Here is a 19,659-nt window from a genome sequence, read left to right as displayed (position 1 = left end):
AAGCTTTTACGTTTCTTTATAAAGGCATGCATTTCTTATTAGATTTGTTCCCATGGTGAATCTGAAAATAATGCTTGATTGCCGCTACGACCCTCCTGAAGGCAAGACAGAGAGCTCCGTGCTTCCCCAGCCTTCTCTGTGCATTAGTAATTTATCCTACGTTCCAGAAAGATCTCTCTGCTGCCTCCTGCTTATTTTAAGCAGGAGGCTTTGAAAAACCTCCCCAACCTTTCTTGCTCACTTTATTATTATTATTATTATTATTATTATTATTATTATTATTATTTTGATGTCGTTGTGAGAGAGGGCACCTCCTCATGTAGCCCAGGCTGGCCCCAATCTTCTTTACCTAAGCCTTTGAGTGCTATGCTTACAGGTGTACTACCTCATTCCCTTTTGTTCTATGAACCACCAATGTGACCTTCTCTGCTTCCATTACTGCTGGACCAGCCCCCCACTAGCCTACCCTCTGGTCCCATTTCTCAGGTTCATTGTCTTGACAGCTACATACTTTTTATTATGGCATTATGCTCCCCGTCCCCCTCCTCCGCACCCCTCTCTCTTTGAGACAGGGTTTCTGTCTGTAGCTCTGTCATGGAACCCACTATGTAGACCAGGCTGGCCTCTACCTCTGCCTCCCAAGTGCTGGGATTAAAGGTGTATGCCACCACCACTTGGTGGCATTGTACTTCTGACCTGCTGGGACTAAGGAGGATGGTGGCCTTTTAAAATGTGGCGTTTAGGGCTGGAGAGATGGCTCAGAGGTTAAGAGCACTGGCTGTGCTTCCAGAGGCCCTGAGTTCAATTCCCAGCAACCACATGGTGGCTCACAACCATCTGCAATGGGATCCAGTGACGTCTTCTGGTGTGTCTGAAGACAGCTACAAGTGTACTCATACATAAATAAATAAAAATCTTTAAAAAGAAAAAGAAAAAAATGGGGCTTTTAAATTAATACAGATTGAGTATCCCTTACCTAACTGCTTGGGACTAGCATTTTGGATTTTGAGACCCGAAATGATCACCGATTGAAAACTCTCGCTGTGTTTTATCCTATCCCAGCCTACCAAGAGCACTCGTAGCTTTTAAGGTTGCCTGTTTGGCTCCTTCCTCTTGGCTGTGGTTTCCTTGATTGCTCTGATCAGGGAAGCAGTCCCAAACAATACTGCAGGGCAGTTAGCCCCTGGGTCTGCATTCCGTTGAGGGTGAGTGTGATTGCGCAGTAAGGGCTGAAATCAGAGTTCAGCGTGATTGCTTGTCAAGGGTTTCCCTGCCTCCCGATGCCCTCTCAGCCTCTGTGGAGCTATTGAGAGTAGCGGTTCTCAGGAACACTGTCTACTCATGTCTTCCCCACACTGTTCAGGAACCACTGAGCTGCAGGACCATGCAAGCTTCTTAGTCATACCTGAGCTTGTGCTGCTCCCTGCAACGGTGGCTCTCCCTGCTGCTGTGCCTTTCCTCTGTGCCTCTGTTTCCCCAGCAGCTTCCTTCTGTCCACCTGACATTGCCTCTTAGGAAAATACCCTGATTACTCCAGGACACTTGTCTCTTTTCTCTCTGCTTTCCCCCTGGACTTTATTCTTCTATCTATCTAACTGTCTGTCTGTCTTCATTCATTCATTCATTCATTCAGCATGGTCAGGCTGGTTATATATCAGTGATTGAAACACACAAGATCTCTCCCTGTTCTTTTAAGAATCCTTGACGTATAATCCAGAGGAACAAAGTTCAGGGTTCTGAGTTCATGTAACAAGTCAGGCACCTTGTGCATGTGTGTAAATAAGTTCTGAGGTCTGTGGAGGCAGGAGAATGGTTGGGTCCTAGGACTGTCTGAGAAAACAAGAGTCAGGTTTGGGTAGAGGACTTCCTCAAAAGATAGGAAGGGAGTGACAAAGGGGGACAGATGATGCTTTCTTCTGGCCTCTGTACATAATGCGTGCACGCGCGCGCACACACACACACACATACACACAAACACACATTCACACACATATACACACTTACACATAGATAAATACACAGTCACACATACACATACTTATACGCCTACACACACTCATACACATATACATACATATGCATTCAAACACATACGCTTATACACAGATACACACACACATACATACAAACACACATTCACATACATATACACACTTACACACAGATACATATACAGTCATACACAGTCACACACACATACACATAATCATACATATACACATACATATGCATTCACACACACATACACACACTTACACACAGATACACCCATACATACAAATACACATTCACATACATATACACACTTACACACAGATACACACACATAAACACACATACATACAAACACACATTCACACATATATACACACTTACACACAGATACACATACATTCACACACACATATACATAAACATACACATACACACACTCATATACATACACACATATGCATTCACACACATACACACGCTTACACACAGATACATACATACAAACACATATTTACATACATATACACAGTTACAGATACACATACAGTCACGCAGTCACACATACACATAATCATATACACACTCATATACATACACACATACATTCACAGACATATATACACACACATACACACACTCATACACATACACATGCATTCACACACATACATGCATACACACATATACACACTCATACACATACACATGCATTCACACACACATACACACACACTCAATTACATTCACATAGACGCACACACATATACATATTCACACACACAGACACATGCACACATACTCACAGTCTTACAACACACTTACACAACACATACATTTACACACATGTACATACATTGCTCACATGTACAGATGCATGCACAGACACACATAGACATACACACATACACATTCACACATATTCACACACACAGATACACACACTCACAGGCACAGACACACACACACACACACATTCACACAACACACAGAGACATGCACACAGTCACACACTCACTTGAACGTCACATTTACAGACACACTCACACTCTTACACACACACACACTCTCTCACACACACACCCTTAAGAACAAAACAAACAAAATCTACCAGAGTGGGATCTGAGCCTGGGGGCTCCCTCGGGAAACCCACCCTGGAGAGAGGTGGTCCCCTGTGTTCTGAGTAGCCAGGCTTCCCAGCCATGGTGGGACTCCAAAAAGCTCTCCCATTGCTGAGGAAGTTAACAGAGGAGGATACAGCCCATGCAGGAGAGTCTACATCAGGAAGCAGCAGAGTAGAGTAGGAGGCCAGGTTAGAGGATTGGTAGGGTCTGAGGCCCAGGACCGGGGGTGTGGGAGTCTGACTATTTCTCCTGAGTGCATGATCTTAGTCAGGGGCGTCACCTCTAGTGGTTTAAGGGGAAGGAATCCTCATGGGCACATTTGTACTTGTCTCCATATGAGGATAGTCATCTCCAGGTCCCCAGGACCTAGTGCCATTCTGAGGATTGAGCAAATGGACAATGCGTTCCTTTGATGAGTTCTCTGTAAGCGACAGTTCATTGATACCTTTTTTTTTTTTTCTGTTTAATACAACCCTGATCATTCTGCTGCTGGGAGATGATGTGAAGAAGGGAAGTGTCAGCAGGCATTTTTGAAATTCCAGAGTAGTAGATTCTAAATGTTGTTTTCTAAATGTGTTTGAAGCTGACCACAGAAATGCAGAGTTGAATCCAGAAAAGACTGAAAGGCCATGACATTTAGAAAGTGAAAGCTCTAAGTAGCAGGCAGAGCCTTCTGATAAGATTATATCCAACACAGCCACAATGGCCTTTGTTTTTAAAATAAGACAGACTAAAGTGCTTATCCTGTGTTGTGTGGGAGGGCGGTGGTGGATGGAAGGCCACCACCTCTTGTGACTCAAGTGTGTGTGTGTGTTAGAAGAGGCAGACAGAGAGACATGACGCGTGTGTGTGTGTGTGTGTGTGTGTGTGTGTGTATGAAGAGAGACAGAGACAGACAGAGATACAGAGAGAGACAGAGAGGCAACATCTCTCATAGCCTAGGCTGGCCTCAAACTCACCTAGGTGATGGCAGGTAACCTCGGACTCCTGATCTTGCTTCCACCCCCCTAGTGAGAACATTATGCGCTTGCCTCACCACAGCCAGTTAATGCAGCATGGAAGATGGAACCCAGGGCCCCAGGCATGGGCTGGGGCAAGCACTCTACTACCTGAGTACACCCTACACCCGTCCTCAGGTTTAAGCTGGACATAAGACAGTAGTATGCAGTTCTGATTTCAGTATCTTCAACTCTTGTGGTCTTTGAAAAATGGAACTTCTGATATGCCGTTTTTAATTAATATAGAAATCCCACTTTGGATTTTATGATTGCCTTTTTGGGACCAGGCTTGGTAGTTTTCTAACTACTGATGCTGCTACTGCTGCTACTACTACTACTATTTCTCCTTCTCCTCCTCCTCCTCCTTCTCCTTCTCCTCCTCCTCCTTCCTTTTCCTTCTCCTCCTCCCCCTCCTCCCCCTCCTCCTCCTCCCCCTCCTCTCCTTCTTCCTCTTCTTCCTCTTCCTCCTCCCCCTCTTCCTCCTCCCCCTCTTCCTCCCCCCTCTTCTTCCTCCTCCTCTTCCCCATCTCCTATTATTGTTGTTATTATTATTATTATTGTTATTATTATTATTAAGTACTGCCCCTTGCCCCTTCTGAATCTGTTAGAAAGTCTAGTTTGTATCTGTCTGGGTCTCCTTAAATACGATTTTGTTTTGTTAGGGGACGGGGGCTGCTTTTGAACTCACAGTGTAGCTTATGCTGGCTCTAAACTTCCCATCCTCCTGCCTTCGCCTCCGGAGTGCTGGCATTGGAGGTGTGTCCCAACACTCCTAGCTTAAATCAGACTGTTTTTCCGACTCTCACAGTGAAGCCGCAGCCCGGTCCTGTAGACATGCTCTAATGGCGTTAACAGTCCAGTCTTAAGAAGGCTCTTCTGTGATTATTGTTTTCCCCAGTTTCCCTTGGGAATTGCCTTCCAGGTAATAGAGGGGTTCACATGCGGTGTATGAAGTGTGTCTGGGCTGCTTTGTAAAAGGTGAAACTATTTTTCTCTGCAGAGACTTCAGCAACACAGAAACGCTGTGTAGTGAGCAAAAGTACTATTGTGAGACATGCTGCAGCAAACAGGAGGCTCAGAAGAGGTGCGTGAAGGACCAAGCAGGGAGGGGGACTCGCGTCGGAAGGGCTCCTTGGGTCTGCGTTCTAAGCTCCACAGAGTCAGCGACCTCATCCGGAAAACCTGGCTGTCTTGGTTAGGGTTTTACTGCTGTGAACAGACACCATAACCATGGCGACTCTTAGAAGGACAACATCTCACTGGGGCTGGCTTACGGGTTCCGAGGTTCAGTCCATTATCATCATGGCAGAGCATGGCAGCACCCAGGCAGGCATGGTGCAGGAAGAGCTGAGAGTTCCACCAACATCTGGTTCTGAAGGCAAACAGGAGACTGGCTTCCATGCAGCTAGGATGAGGGTCTTAAAGCCCACACCCACAGTGACACACCTACTCCAACAGGGCCACACCTCCTAATAGTGCTGCTCCCTGGGCTAAGCATAGAGAAACCACCACACTAAGAATGCTACCCTCAGAGAGCTGTCCTATGTCTGTCTGTTCATGCTTTCTATCATCAATAAGTAGCAGGTATTAGCGTGTGCTGATGCTGGTGAACAGTGGGGATTGAACATCCTCACTACCCTCTTAGGAGTAAGGCTAAGTCATATAAGGCACATGTGTCAGTTATCGCAGTACTCCGCACACAGTATACACAGCATTGCTGCTTTTCCTGCAGCCTTTGGGCTTCTTATTTCCAGTCAGAGATTTTAAAACCACTCGTTATTTCATAAGGAGCTATGAACCAAGGACACACCAGCTGCAGGAATACGGGATAAAGACGTTAGGAAGACAAGGCTACACAAAGAACCGTCTTGAAGAAAGCTACCCTTTTCTCACTTGGCATCCTATCCGGGGTCCGCCATCTTTTTACCAGTCCCTTCTAGTGACAGCTCTTGGATACTCTGAGCTGACTTGTTTACCACTGTCCCAAACCCAGAAACCAAGAAACTTGAACTTTAATCTTCCTGTGAACTCCCACTTGGGATAAGTTTGTCTCCTTGGTTCTGGAGATTTCAAGGTAGCTCACAGATACCCAGTGGTGCCCTCTGGAGCTGAGGATCTAGACCTGGAGTTGCAATGCTTTTTTTTTTTTCTGCCTCCTTCACCCTAACCCTGCCCGTGGATATCTTTCTTCATGGCCTTGACATGAGAAGGCCAACCCCTAGAGCAGGCAGCAGGAGCTGTATGTATGTCGTGGGCAGTGTCTCTGCTTCCTATCCTGAGGATCTCGCTTCACCTCAGGCAGCCGGGTCTACCTGTGTGGCACGTGTGGTTTTCTGCTCAACCCTGGATGTTTTGTGTATTAAAATGACACCTGTTCCTGGGAAATAGGAAGGTCTCCTATAATTATTGTTTTTCCATCCAGTTTGTTTTTTATGAGACAGGGTCTGGCTGTATAGCCCAGGCTGCTCTGAACCTGCCTCTCCCTGTCTGCACCTCCTCCCAGCATGGGGTTATGAGGCGGGTGCCATCATGCCTGTCTCATCTGATGTTTTTATTTTGTTTGTTTTTATGAAGAGGATTTTTAACCTTAGAAGGCTCCTCAATAAATATTCTCTCAGAATCAGTCCTTTTAAAAAAGGACACACTGAGGTGTGCACAGGTCCAGCAGTGTTTGTGCTAATTTCAGCACTCTCGTCAGTGGGGGTTGGGTCGGGGTAGGAGGAGGAGAGCTGGGTGCTGAGCTCCAGCTGTGCTATCTACACAGCCATTACTGTGTGACAGACACGTTACCCAGGAACGCTAACTGACGGTCAGATAGTAGGGGGACCAGATCAATTCCTCCAGGGCAGTATTTCTCAAAACCTTCAATGCGTTACCACATGTGGAAGCTTCAAAAATGGGACGAAGCCTGGCTCAGCCCGGACCGATAGCCCCTGCCCCTCAATTCCCTAATGTTTGTCAAAATAGCCCCAAGATAACCCCTGCATTTCATAAACACCCAGGTGAGAACTGTGGGAGGGGACCCACGTGGCCTGACATCACAAGAGTAAGGAGGGGGCGTGAGCCTGAAAGCCTTGGTGTTTGGTGCCCAGGCTTGTGCCAGAAGATTCCTTCTGACAGTCTTTGGCACCCCAAGTTCTGTCAGTATCATTTGCCCGGTCCTTTCCCCAGCTTCCTTTTCTTGATTTGTCTGCCCTCCTGCCCATATACTGGGGAGCAGACTGTCCAAACACATCCCATTCCGCAGGCAGAGGCACAGCGAGGGAACATCTGCCATGACCAAATGGAGGAGTGTGGTTGTGACCTTCTCTCACTGTGTCAGCCAAGGACGCAGGGTGCACCAGTCTCTATACATGAGCGCATCTTTCTGCTTGTGAAAAGTCTGGGTGCCTGCTGGGCCCCTCCTGCTCTTGTTTGTGTAGGCAATCGTGTGTTTTCTTCTAATGGGCGCTGGGTGTCATTGGTTTTCTGTTTCGTGCTTTCTTAGGATGAGGGTCAAAAAGCTGCCCATGATTCTGGCCCTGCACCTAAAGAGGTTCAAGTACATGGAGCAGCTCCACAGGTACACCAAGCTGTCTTACCGGGTGGTCTTCCCTCTGGAGCTCCGGCTCTTCAACACCTCCAGCGATGCTGTCAACCTGGACCGCATGTATGACCTGGTTGCTGTCGTCGTTCACTGTGGAAGGTGAATGTGGGCGGGGAGACGTGCTTTATCTTGCCCACTGGTTTTCTGCAGGTCGTGGGGATACAGTGATTCCTAATGTTAACTGAATTTGAATCCCTGTTTTCCCCACTGGGTCTCTGCACGCCCTCATGGCCAGCATGGTGCCAGCACCCAGGTGCTTTGACTTAGACAAAAACGAGTCCACAGTTCTTTTAATTTGGAAACAGCATATCTCTGTGGTGCCCAGGCTGGATTTGACCTCCTGCTCCAGCCTCCAAGTATCTGAGTGTACAGTTCTCTGTCACTGTGGTGGCCATACTTGATGACGTTAGATTTTTGCATCGATAATTGGAATGTTATAAAGAAGTACGTGCTTTCCTGGTGACTTCCCCCTCTTCGTTCTTCCCCAGTGGTCCTAACCGTGGGCATTACATCACCATCGTGAAAAGTCATGGCTTTTGGCTATTGTTTGATGACGACATCGTAGAGGTAAGCATGCGGGTTACTCTCTCATGGGCATAGGGTAAAGAAGGGATTTGGGGTGGGGCAACTCTTGCAAATGTTACCTAAAGAGAGCTTCTTTCCAGTGGTGTGAACTATGTAGATTGCAGGTTCATTCTTTATGCATTGTAAAGGAATATTATAAATTCTACTCTCAAGGGCGGAATCTGTTTTAACCCATTAGCGTAGCTGTTTTAGTAGACACTGAAGGAAACGAGTTCTGATAAATTGAAAGAACTGAGATTGTTCACAGACCCCTCTTATCACTACCTGAAAGACAGACTTCCTAAGTTTCCTAGGGCATCTCTGTATGGTTACTGTTAGAGGGAAGCTTGCATCCGTGAACTGTATAGAATGAACCGTTTACCATCAAAGATTCCTAATTGCATTTTTATACCAACTCATGTATCTTACAGTTTAAACTTTGCTTGCCCAGGAAGCATAGTAAATAATTACTTTTTTTTTTCTTCTTCTTCATTGCAGAAAATAGATGCTCAAGCCATTGAGGAATTCTATGGTCTAACGTCAGACATATCAAAAAATTCAGAATCCGGATATATTTTATTCTATCAATCAAGAGAATAACTTGGTGGAACGTGAGACTAATTCAAGCAGGGAGATACTCAAAGCACTAGAGCCTTGTTTCTCTGCAGACCTCCCTTCCCCCAGCGGCCCACTGATGTTATCACTCTGATGCCCACTGGTCTGGCAGTGTTAAACTTCCTTCCTTCGTGTTTTTACATGCAGCACTACTCCTGGTTCTGTTTTGGTCTGAGGTAGAGTTAACTGTGGTCAGATTATAGTTGGATTTGTAACTGTTGCTAATTTTAAGATTGGGGTGAATGTATGCCGTTTGTCATGTCTGACTAAACTAGAGTGATATCGCCTGTAAATGTCACGGTCCATACTGAGTGTTTGGTAGGCTTCCTGAATGGTTTCTGGGGCCTCCTTTCCATGCATTCCTTCGATAGGTCCCTGGAAGCATTGCTACCGTTGTTAGCATTCCTGTCTCCTCTGATGGGAGGAGTTGGGTAGATAGATATTCATCTGTTAGGGCTGCAACCATAGCTTTAAGTTTGTGCTAGTGAAAATGTTTTAAAGTGAGTGGCCTAGATGCCGAAATCATCCTCCACATTGGAGCAAGGTGAGGTAGGGCTGTCATTGGTGGCCGGTGTTTGCACCCAGCTGTGCTTACCTAGCTGGTAGAATCCCAGGGGCTAAGGCACTGTGGAGCTCAGGGCAGGCAAAGCCAAGAGGAAGATGTTTTTGTGGTCAGTGAAAAGTTACTTATCTTTCTACCAAAAGCCACGTTTCAGGAAAAGAGCGCAATGCTGTTCATTTTTAGTAATAATTTTCTTCCATTGGGTCCTGTAGTTGTATTTTTCTCCTATTTGGTACCACTAGGCTTTTCAAGGTGCATTTCCCGTACTGCGGATGTTTTGCTTTGAGTGGTACCAGGGCTGAGACACCAGCTGACTGCCTCTGGCAGGTCTCTCTCTAGCCAGTCAACACCAACATCTGTCCTAGATGAGGAAGATGAATCAAAAAACTCTGTTCAGCAGATTATACTGCTTCTCCTCCTCTTCCTCCTCCTCCTCCTCTTCCTCCCCCTTTTTCTTCCTCCTCCTCTTCCTCCTCCTCTTTCTTCACATTCAGTCTGTTTAAGGAGGCACTGGTGAGTCCCAGGGATGAAACATTACTCTCCCTGAAGGGAATGCTGGAGTTAGTGGAGTGTGTGGTGGATCACAGGAAGTGTTAGGAGGTGGGCGGAGGGCTAAGATGGCGGCTGTTTCTCTGGCTCAGATTCCTAGAATGCTTGACAAGACAGTTTCCTGGAAGAACCTCGTCTTACCATTTTCCCCTTTTGTTATGTGTATATTTATTAGAGCATTTGCATATTGGTACCTTTTATTAAAAGGGTTGCTTTGGTGTCTTGCCATCGAATGGATCTTGGTTTTCCTAGTCCTTGGCTTCCTTTGGGACGTCAGTTGACTTCCACACACTATAATATACTGTGAACGTGTTACGTTGTGATGTAATACGTCGGCGAATGAACATGCAAACTCTTGGCGTAATGTGAACTGAAACTGCAGTTGAAAATGTCAGTGGCCATTGTGCAGCAACGAAGAGGATAGCACTTTATCTAGGTGAAAACTGGACTTCTCCTTTCTGAAATATCTTGAATTGTTTGTGACTCAGAACTTAAGCATGCTGACGCTTCCTCCGTTCATGCTTGAAGGGACATGTTTCATTCTTCATTGGAGCAGACAAAACAGGGTTATGTCATGTTACTCTCTTATGCAAGTGACGAAAACGGACCTTGCCTTGGTTAGAGGCAATGCATATTTATAAATATTTTGTCTTTTTTTCCCCTCCATGGAGCATATTTATTAATCGCTTACATTGGAGGTGAACCTTCATTCTTCGAGGAGAGGCACTTTTCAAGTGTAAGTGATTGATGGCCTGAGGTGTTCGGACACATACAGCCATATACTTGACTGTGAGTTACAAAGGTTAAGAAAATGGCTACTGGTTTCTAATATATTTGGAACTGATCATAGAACAAAACCTATTAAAACTATCTTTGAAACAACTCTCGCAGCTAATTTATTAGACAAAGAAAAATGTTTCCATGGGAAGCCCAAATGCTATTTTAAGGTTCTTTTCTTTCTTTTTCTCCCTTCCTCTTGTTTCTGTGAGCATGTAAAGTTCTCCCCAGCAATGTAACCAAAGTCATTGCTTTTAATGGAAAAAGTAAGTTAAAATTCAGAATTCACGAAGAGGTTTTGGAACAGAAGGAGATGAGGGTGAGGCTATTGCACTGACGTTCAGTTGGTTGTGTGGTGCCTGAATAGAAGCCTGGAGAAGACCAAGACTCTATCGACACTCCGTTGGTTTTTCAAACGTAGAACTATCTGGTAATGACTTATCTCTTTGTCAGTAAAGAAAACACCAGGCAGCTCTGTCCCAACCCCCATCTTCTTTTTTTTTTTCCATAGAGAAGTCATGTTCTAACTTACTGTCCCTGGTTCCTAGCATTAAGCAGGGAATGACAGTGGCTGTGGGACACAGGAGACCAATTCCAGGTCACAGACATAGCACAAAGACCCAGCAACAGTCCCCAAGGGGGGTTCATATGCCCTTTCTCCAGCAGGAGTGAGTAAGCCTGCTGAATTTTTCTTAATTTCTGTAAAAGCTGGGTATTTAAAAAGAAAAGTGTCTTTCAAGAGACTAAAAATTTTTTAAAAAAATAAACGAAATGTTTCTTTTATCGGTTATTTGCTACTTTAACGTCTAGAGTATGGTGCAGAATGGTAAACCTTTTGTTTCAAAGCAAACGTTAGTCAAATGGTGGTGTGCATAGTTTTACTACATTGATGCAGCTTTTTCCATTCCAAGGCATCATCAGGTAGACTGACTTGAGGAGAGCCAGGAATACAATCAGGGTGTCAGTCAGAATAGGAAGCCATTCCCACATGGCTTTGTGTCCTGATTATATTTTGGGCTTGACGTAAGATGGGGAATGATAGAAATGGTCCCTGTGCGTTGTTTTCACGGGAACCCTTAATCTAATGGGCATGCCTAACTTGAAAGTCTGTTCTAACTGGCGCTTAAGGCTTATTTTAGATACTGGAGTGTAGCTTTATTATGGATGGAGTCTATCTTTTAAACATTTCATTTTGATCAACTTTGTATATTCATGTGTATTAAAATATCGTGCACTAAATGTCCCCCACCCCATCCCCCAGTTTGCTGTATCTGGTCAGGGCATTTGCCAGCACCGATGTGATTAGCTCATGCAAATGGCATGGGCCAGAGAAAATTATTGCCTATTTTTCTGCCTAATTAAATTTCTGTTTTCTAGTATTACATTAATTTATTTTTGACTCCTATTTCTGTAACCAAAATAGTTACTGTATGTGTGTGGCATTCACTTGATTTTTGTCGCTTAAAAAAGAAAAAAAAAGCCTGTAGTTTTTATTTAAAATCAGTATCTTTGGTTTTGGTTTTTGTTTGTTTGTTTTTTTTTTTAATGTAATCAATTCAAACACTTTAAGCAATCCTGTCAGTCTCATGAAATTTCACTCACTTTAGCACTCTGCCTCTAGAAGTGTTTGTCAGAAAAACCAATAGAATAGGGATTGTCTTCCTGGAGAACCATATCTACACACGGTCACATGTGTGACCTTCAAGTTCTTGATGTCACATGGGAGCCGGTGGGGACTTCCTGAGCAGGGCATCGTTCTGAACTGAATTCTGAAAACATGAAGAAGATTCTGCTTATCAGATTATGGAAAGGCACAGTCGAGGCTGGCAAAACCTGTGTCCTGCTGATAATGTGCTTCACCCTGTGGAAGAGAATCCAGAAACTGATGTTGGGGAAACAAAACATTGAAAATAAAAATCAGAGACAAGAATGGGGCACCAGCTAGTTAGACATCACAATAAATTACTTGTGTGGGAGCTTACTAGTTATAGCATACAATTCCTAAAATAAGGGCGTGGCTTCAAGCTCTGGGGTCCCATGAGCACTGGTTTTTAGGAGCAGGCGTGTGTTCCTGGTCTGATTTGTGGGGACCCTGCCCTCAAAAAATCTAAGCTAGAGGCAGCCCACTTTCCACCCACATCCATGAGTGTAGGACCTGCCCCGTGGTCAAGAGCAAAGCCCACAGTTGTCACAGAACTGGAAATTGTGACTTGAGTCCATGACTAGACCTTGGCATCGAAAGACAACCCTACAGGCTGGGAGCAGGGACTGGGCAGGTAACTGCAAGTTCTTTGTTCTTGAACCTTTAGTTGGGTTCAGGACAACCAAAGGAACAGAAGACCTTCTTGGGAATAAGATTTTCTTTCCTAGGCTGTTTTCTTTCTCTGTGAAATGGACTTCAGATGTAGGCCACTCAGAGAACTATTTCTGGAGAATGAGAAGTCAGCCTCTTCATCCAATGTTCTTCTGTTCTCATGGATGCCCAGAACAAGAACAGGGCTGGAGATAGGACTCCATTAGGAGCTGCTCTCCCAGAAGCTCTGGCCTTGGGTCCCACATGATGGCTCACAGCCATTCATAGCTTCAGTTCCAGGGGATCCAACGCCCACTTTTGACCTCTATGGGTACCAGGTATGCATCTGGTGCACATACACACATTCAGGCAAAACACCCATAATAAAATAAATCTTAGGCAAGCAAACAACCCACACTAATAGGGAATCCCATGTCCATGACTTCGTTCCTGCACAAGTGTGAAATCATTGGCTCAGTCACCTTTCCTAAGGGTAAACTTTGATTTCCAGGGCAGAACTCAAAGCAGAGGAGACCCCAGGTGGAAGGATGCTTAATTATTTAACACTTGTGGAGATATAGAAAGATGAGACAAAGGGGGTCCCTCCTATTTCTTACTTCAGAAATAAAATCTGTGTAAAAAAGTTGAAACTTTAAGTTCTAGAACTGCCTCCGATGGGGTAGGCAGTGGCGCTTGGCTCAAGTGCTTTGCACAGGTGACTCCAAGCACTCTTGTTCTCTTCCTTGGGACCCACTTTTTCGTCGCTACTTTTAGGGTTGAATTAGCTTCCTTCCCAGCTCCTACTGCCAACTGCAAAAATTTAAACAAAGTACAAACCCATTATGTTTCACTAATGGATTGGAGTATTTTGTGGTTTAATCTTTTGACAGAAAGAATCGACTTTCTGGGGCTTGATGAGAAGGCTCAGTGGGAGACTGTGTGCTGCTTTCAAACGGACCTGGGATGGTTCCCAGCAACCATGTCTGGCAGCTTACAGATGCTGTGACTCCAGCTTTGGGGACATCTGGTGCCTTCAGCCTCCGTGGGCATCCTCACCCACATGTGTGTGCACGCATGATTAAAAATAGATCCTTTCAAAAGTCATTCTTTTGAAAGTCCAGATGGTGCCTCTTGTGAACTCAAGTATCTATGTATTCTAACCAACGTGTTTACATTATTACCAACTCATTAGACTCTATCCACACTTATCAGAACAAGTCAATGCATGAGAGTCTTGAAGTTGTGTGATCAGTAGTTTTATTGGCTTTCTAACAAGTGTTGGTATTTTTAGGTGCCCATCTAAAATACAGTGCTTTTGGACTACACATGAGAACTTATAAATGAATAAAAATTAACTTCATTTTGGTGATCAGAAATGACATGAGGATATGTAGGAAAAGGTTGCCTAATTCCACATTCATTTGCTACATGACTGTAATTTGTTACCTTGGACGTCATGGTATAATAGAACACGGGTTCGTCTTTTGCTTTTCATCTCTCAAGAGTGAGCATACGGGTTGGATGGGAATCGAAAGGCAGGCAGGTGTCATAGGCTGGGCTCCTGTTTGATTTCTTCTCCTTGTGACAGTGAGGATTTGGAAATTAAGATGGAGATTTGAATCTGCCTTGGTTGGAAGCAAAATGACTGAATGACTGTCTTAATGCTCCTTGCTGGAGAGAATCTGTGTGTTGACCAACTAAAGATGACCACTTGAAGAATTGGAGAATGTCGTCTAGTTGAGGCATGCAGAAAGCTTGGTCTACACATATTAGAGTTCATTCTCCAGCTGAAGAATCCCCTCCCTTGTGTGTGTGTGTGTGTGTGTGTGTGTGTGTGTGTGTGTGTGTGTGTGTGTGTGTGAGAGAGAGAGAGAGAGAGAGAGAGAGAGAGAGTTGTCAACCTTGCATGTTGTGCTCAGGAGTTGTTCACCTTGCTTTTTGAGACAGGGTCTTCGCTGGGAGTTAGGCTAGGCTGACTGGCCAGTGAGTGCCCAAGATTTGCCAGTCTCTGCCTCCCCAGGGCTGGGGCCTCAAGTGTGTCCTACCATACCTGGTTTTCTATGTAGGTTCTGGGGATCGAACTCCAGGGTCTCACGACCTCCCAATCCTGAGAACTTTCTTAGTAAGTTAGGAGACCTGTATGATCAGGCACTCAGCTTCCCTCCCCATCTGCTCAGGGAATCAATTGTTGAAAGATTTTTGCTTTCAAAACTCCTTAGAAACAAAGAGCTTCCTACGTATTTCTCCACCCACTACCCCCAGTTCCCAGGGGACAACAATATAAGCTATTAGCCTGGATGTGGTGACGTCAGTGCCTGGTTGGACATAGAAGACTTTGCTTTGGACATTGTGGGGATCCTGTAGATCCCATCAGGATGTTTACCCAAAAGCTGGGACTTTAGGAGATACGTCTCCTCTGAAGCCTATGATGTCTACGAAGTGGGAACATTCTGAAGAACCTGTCCTGGGGCAAGGGCCTGTGTAGACTTCAGGAGGCATAGGTTTTGGGAAAGATTTGGGAACAAGGTTAAGACTCATAATTTCTTAGCTTCCAGCCTCAGGGTACCCTACCACAATTTGTGCTATGGTGCCCTCACCTTTAAGGGACCAGGACTGAACTCAGATCTCATGCATCCTAGGTAGTTAATGCACCACTGAGCTACATCCCATCCCTGCCCTGAAAAGTCAGATGGGGCCCAGGACACAAATGCTTAAAGGACACCAAACACAGCTGTAAAGTAACAAAATGATGTAATAGCTAGCTGTTCAAAGAAGTCAAACCTCAAGGATCTCTGTCATCTACACACACCAAACATTCACACACTCATACCTTACACACCACACACACACATATACACTACACACACACACACGTTCACACACACACCACACATTCACACACTCATACCATACACACCACACACACATACGCACTACACACACACACACACACACACATTCACACACACACACCACATATTCATACACTCATACCATACACATCACATACACACACACACACTACATACACACACATGTTCACACACACACCACACATTCCCACACACACCACACATTTACACACTTATAACATACACACACACCAGACACACACCACACATTCACACACTCATACCATACACACCACACACACATACACACTACACACACACATACACATACACACACACACACATACATACCACATATACACACACACACACACACACACACACACACACACACATTCACACACCACATTCACACACACACACCACATATTCATACACTCATACCATACACATCACACACACACACACACCTACATACACACACATGTTCACACACACACCACACATTCCCACACACACCACACATTTACACACTTATAACATACACACACACCAGACACACACCACACATTCACACACTCATACCATATACACCACACATACATACGCACCACACACACACATACCACATACACACACCACATATACATACCACATACACACACCACACACACATACACACTACACACACACACACATTCACACACATGCACACACCACACATTCACACACACACACCACATATACATACCACATGCACACACACGTACACACATACCACACAACCACATACACATACACACTTCTATGTGGATAAGCAGCAATTCTCCATGTGGAGATAGATGATCTCTAACATGCAGAGCAGAGACCTTTCTTATGAGAACTCCTAGGCAGGGAAACAGCACAGGCAAGGAAAGGAAGATCCTTGGAGACAGCTAGGAGCTAGCCTGAGAAAGCTTCACTTTGGATGCTGACAGGAGCTGGCCTGCTGCTCAGAGCTAGGCCATGGGTCTTCTTGCCTGCCATAAGCAATCTCACAGAACAGCAGGCTTAGACAAAGTCATGCTGTGACTATGATGAAGTCAGACAAGAAACATGTCTACTTCATAATTTTCTCTAGGCGCAGGCTAGAACAAGGTCGCTGTGTAAATGGTAAAATGCCAGCTAGTGTTGCTCCCCGGAGTCTGAGTGAGGGGTGCGTGCTGTTTACTAATTCCCACTCTATCTCCTCTTGCATCTGACCCAGATATCAAGATATCTGGGAGAGCCACTCCACTTACTGATGGTGTGGGATCCTGAAAAGCCATGTTGCCTTCCTCCATGGTCCCAGATGGAGGCTTTGGCTCTTTAAGCTCTAAAACCCCTTTAGTAGAGGTTTAGGATTCTGTATAACACATGGTCCCAGCTTGACTCAGCTCAACACCATGTGGGTAGTCTAGCAGAAGAAAAGGTAAGTCACTTCCTGTGCCTTGCTGGTCTAAGAGCGGGAAGGGGAAAAGATGCAGAATATACCATGAATACAGTGATTTTTCTCTGAGGGGTCGGTTGCATTGGTCTGGAAGCCAAGTCTTCCAACTTTGAGTAAATAATGACTTTGGACTTCCCTACATTATAGCAGGAGGGTCAAAGAAGCAGAGTTATGATGTATAGAAAAATATTTCTATAAAGCACATTGGTGTGAGCCTCCATACCCACTCTTGAAGTCCCTGTGACTCAGCTGTGTCTGTCTCCAGAGCCTTTGAATTTGCGGGGCACCAGAATCCCCACTGGAGGGTCTGAACCCTGAAGCGGGTCTTGAGAGCCTTCCCAGTAGAGGTCTGGAAAACCCACTCGGCCTTAATAGAGATGGTCCCAGTCTCTCTGCATCTTATTTTGTACATTCAAAAGCTTTCCACAACCCTAAGCTTGGATTTGTACCAAGTACATGCCCTGGATGTAGAGGTGACCCAGGACACAACTGTAGGGTCTGGCGCCCTCTAGTGAGAACTGCCCAAAACACTCCCGAGCTTTCTTGAGCTGTGGCACAGTCTATGGGTTTCCTACTAAACAAAACCCTAAACTAAAACATCAAACCAATGACCGCTGCTGTGAAAGCAAGCCAAGGCTGAAGTCAGGGAGCTCTCGTCTTTCTGAAGAATAAAGTCACAGACCTCAAAGGTCTCCTCAGGGAGAAAGTGGGTTTATGGAGTCAGTGTGCTGCTTGTCTCTCAAACCTTGTATCTCCAAAAGCCGTTGAGTGAAACACATCCATGATACAAATGGGTCTGCATGACAGGGACCTGAGAGAGACAAGAGAGACATTGATTCCTCTCTCACTGAACTTGTTAATGCTAAGAGAAACAACCTCCCCATAGGGGAAAGAGGGGAGGAAAGGAGAGAAAGGAGGAAAAGAAGAAATGGATGGAAGGCTTACATCAAAGACCTAGGAGCCACTCTCTTATTTCAGGAAGTGTTGACAAATAGCCCAAAGTAAGCTTGTAAAGGACAACCACAATCCTCAGTGTCCTGCCCAAGGCAATAGCTGGCCTTCCGTTTGACCTCTTGATGAAATGCTTCACAACCTATGGAGCCTTGCTAATGGACATTACAAGATGAGCCAGTGAGATTGCTTGCTGGGTAAAAGTGCTTACCTTCAAGTCTTACAACCCTAGTACATCCCCAGGACCCATATGATAGGAGAGAACTGACTGCTCTGCGTTGTCTTCTGACCTACACACACACACATGCATACACACGCGTACACATGTGTGTACTCAAACAGGAGTGCACACACATAAACATGCACACGAACACAGTCACACACATGCACACATGTGCATAGACACGACTGCACACATATAAGCATGCATATGCACACAGATACACATGCACACACATACATGGGTCCACACATGTGACATGAATGCACACACAAACATGCACATGCACACAGACACACATGCATACACACATATATACATAGACACGAGTGCACACACATAAACATGCACATGCACACAGATGCATACATGCACACACACATACATGCATGGGTATACATGTGACACAAGTGCACACACATAGACATGGACGTGTACACAGATGCACACACACATCCATAAAATGGTACACGAGAACCCATTTACTGTTGAAGAACTTCTGGCAAGCTGGTTTGCACCTTCGAACCCTCCTAGATTATTTTTGCCAGAGATGTTTGTCATTGTGTCTGCTGGTCCCCAAGCCTAAGCCATATAAAAGGACGCTGACTACACGAGACTCAGAACTCCATGAGCAGACACGATGGGGGAGTGAGGCGTCCGACAGAAAGTCTGCGGTGACATTCTGGGAACAAGAGCTGTGAAGAAGCGAACGGTGGAAGTGTGAGAATAGCTCCTAAAGACTAGGGAAGCACAGCTGAAGGGATCAGGGGGAAAGATCTCGCTCTTCTTCCAGGGCTGACTACTGAGTGACTTTTGTCCCATTCAAGATCCAGAGGAAGCTGCCTCATGGAATTTACTTTAGAAAGAAACTTCAGAGAAGGCAGGCATGTTTTATTTATAAGAAAACTTTATTATGGGGAATTAAAAATGCACCAAGGTAGAATAGACTATGGAATGAGGCTGAACCCACAGTTACTGAAGCTCTTGCTAGCGTCAGAGGCCATGCTCTGGAAGGCTCATAAAACTCTACTCCAGCACCAGTTTCCACCGTGCTAATTAAAGAGGAGTGAAAGGTGACTGACTACTCAGTGTGACCAGATCTGGAAGG

At 45.1% G+C, this 19,659-nt stretch overlaps 1 protein-coding gene across 1 annotated transcript in view; it reads left to right on the top strand.

The window, feature by feature from the left end:
• Positions 1–12,270, top strand: part of Usp46 (ubiquitin specific peptidase 46) — a 68,468-nt gene extending 56,198 nt beyond the window's left edge. The window contains exons 6-9 of the mRNA XM_032915861.1: positions 5,115–5,198; positions 7,602–7,799; positions 8,189–8,267; positions 8,763–12,270. Coding sequence (XP_032771752.1) covers positions 5,115–5,198; positions 7,602–7,799; positions 8,189–8,267; positions 8,763–8,864 — 463 coding nt within the window. The 3' untranslated portion in view covers positions 8,865–12,270. The remainder of the gene's footprint in view (positions 1–5,114; positions 5,199–7,601; positions 7,800–8,188; positions 8,268–8,762) is intronic.
• Positions 12,271–19,659: the final 7,389 nt, after the last annotated feature.

Source organism: Rattus rattus, chromosome 11, assembly GCF_011064425.1.
Source record: "Rattus rattus isolate New Zealand chromosome 11, Rrattus_CSIRO_v1, whole genome shotgun sequence".
NCBI classification, from domain to species: domain Eukaryota; kingdom Metazoa; phylum Chordata; class Mammalia; order Rodentia; family Muridae; genus Rattus; species Rattus rattus.
Note: the sequence above shows the minus strand (reverse complement) of the source record. Positions and strands in the feature narration are given on the sequence as shown.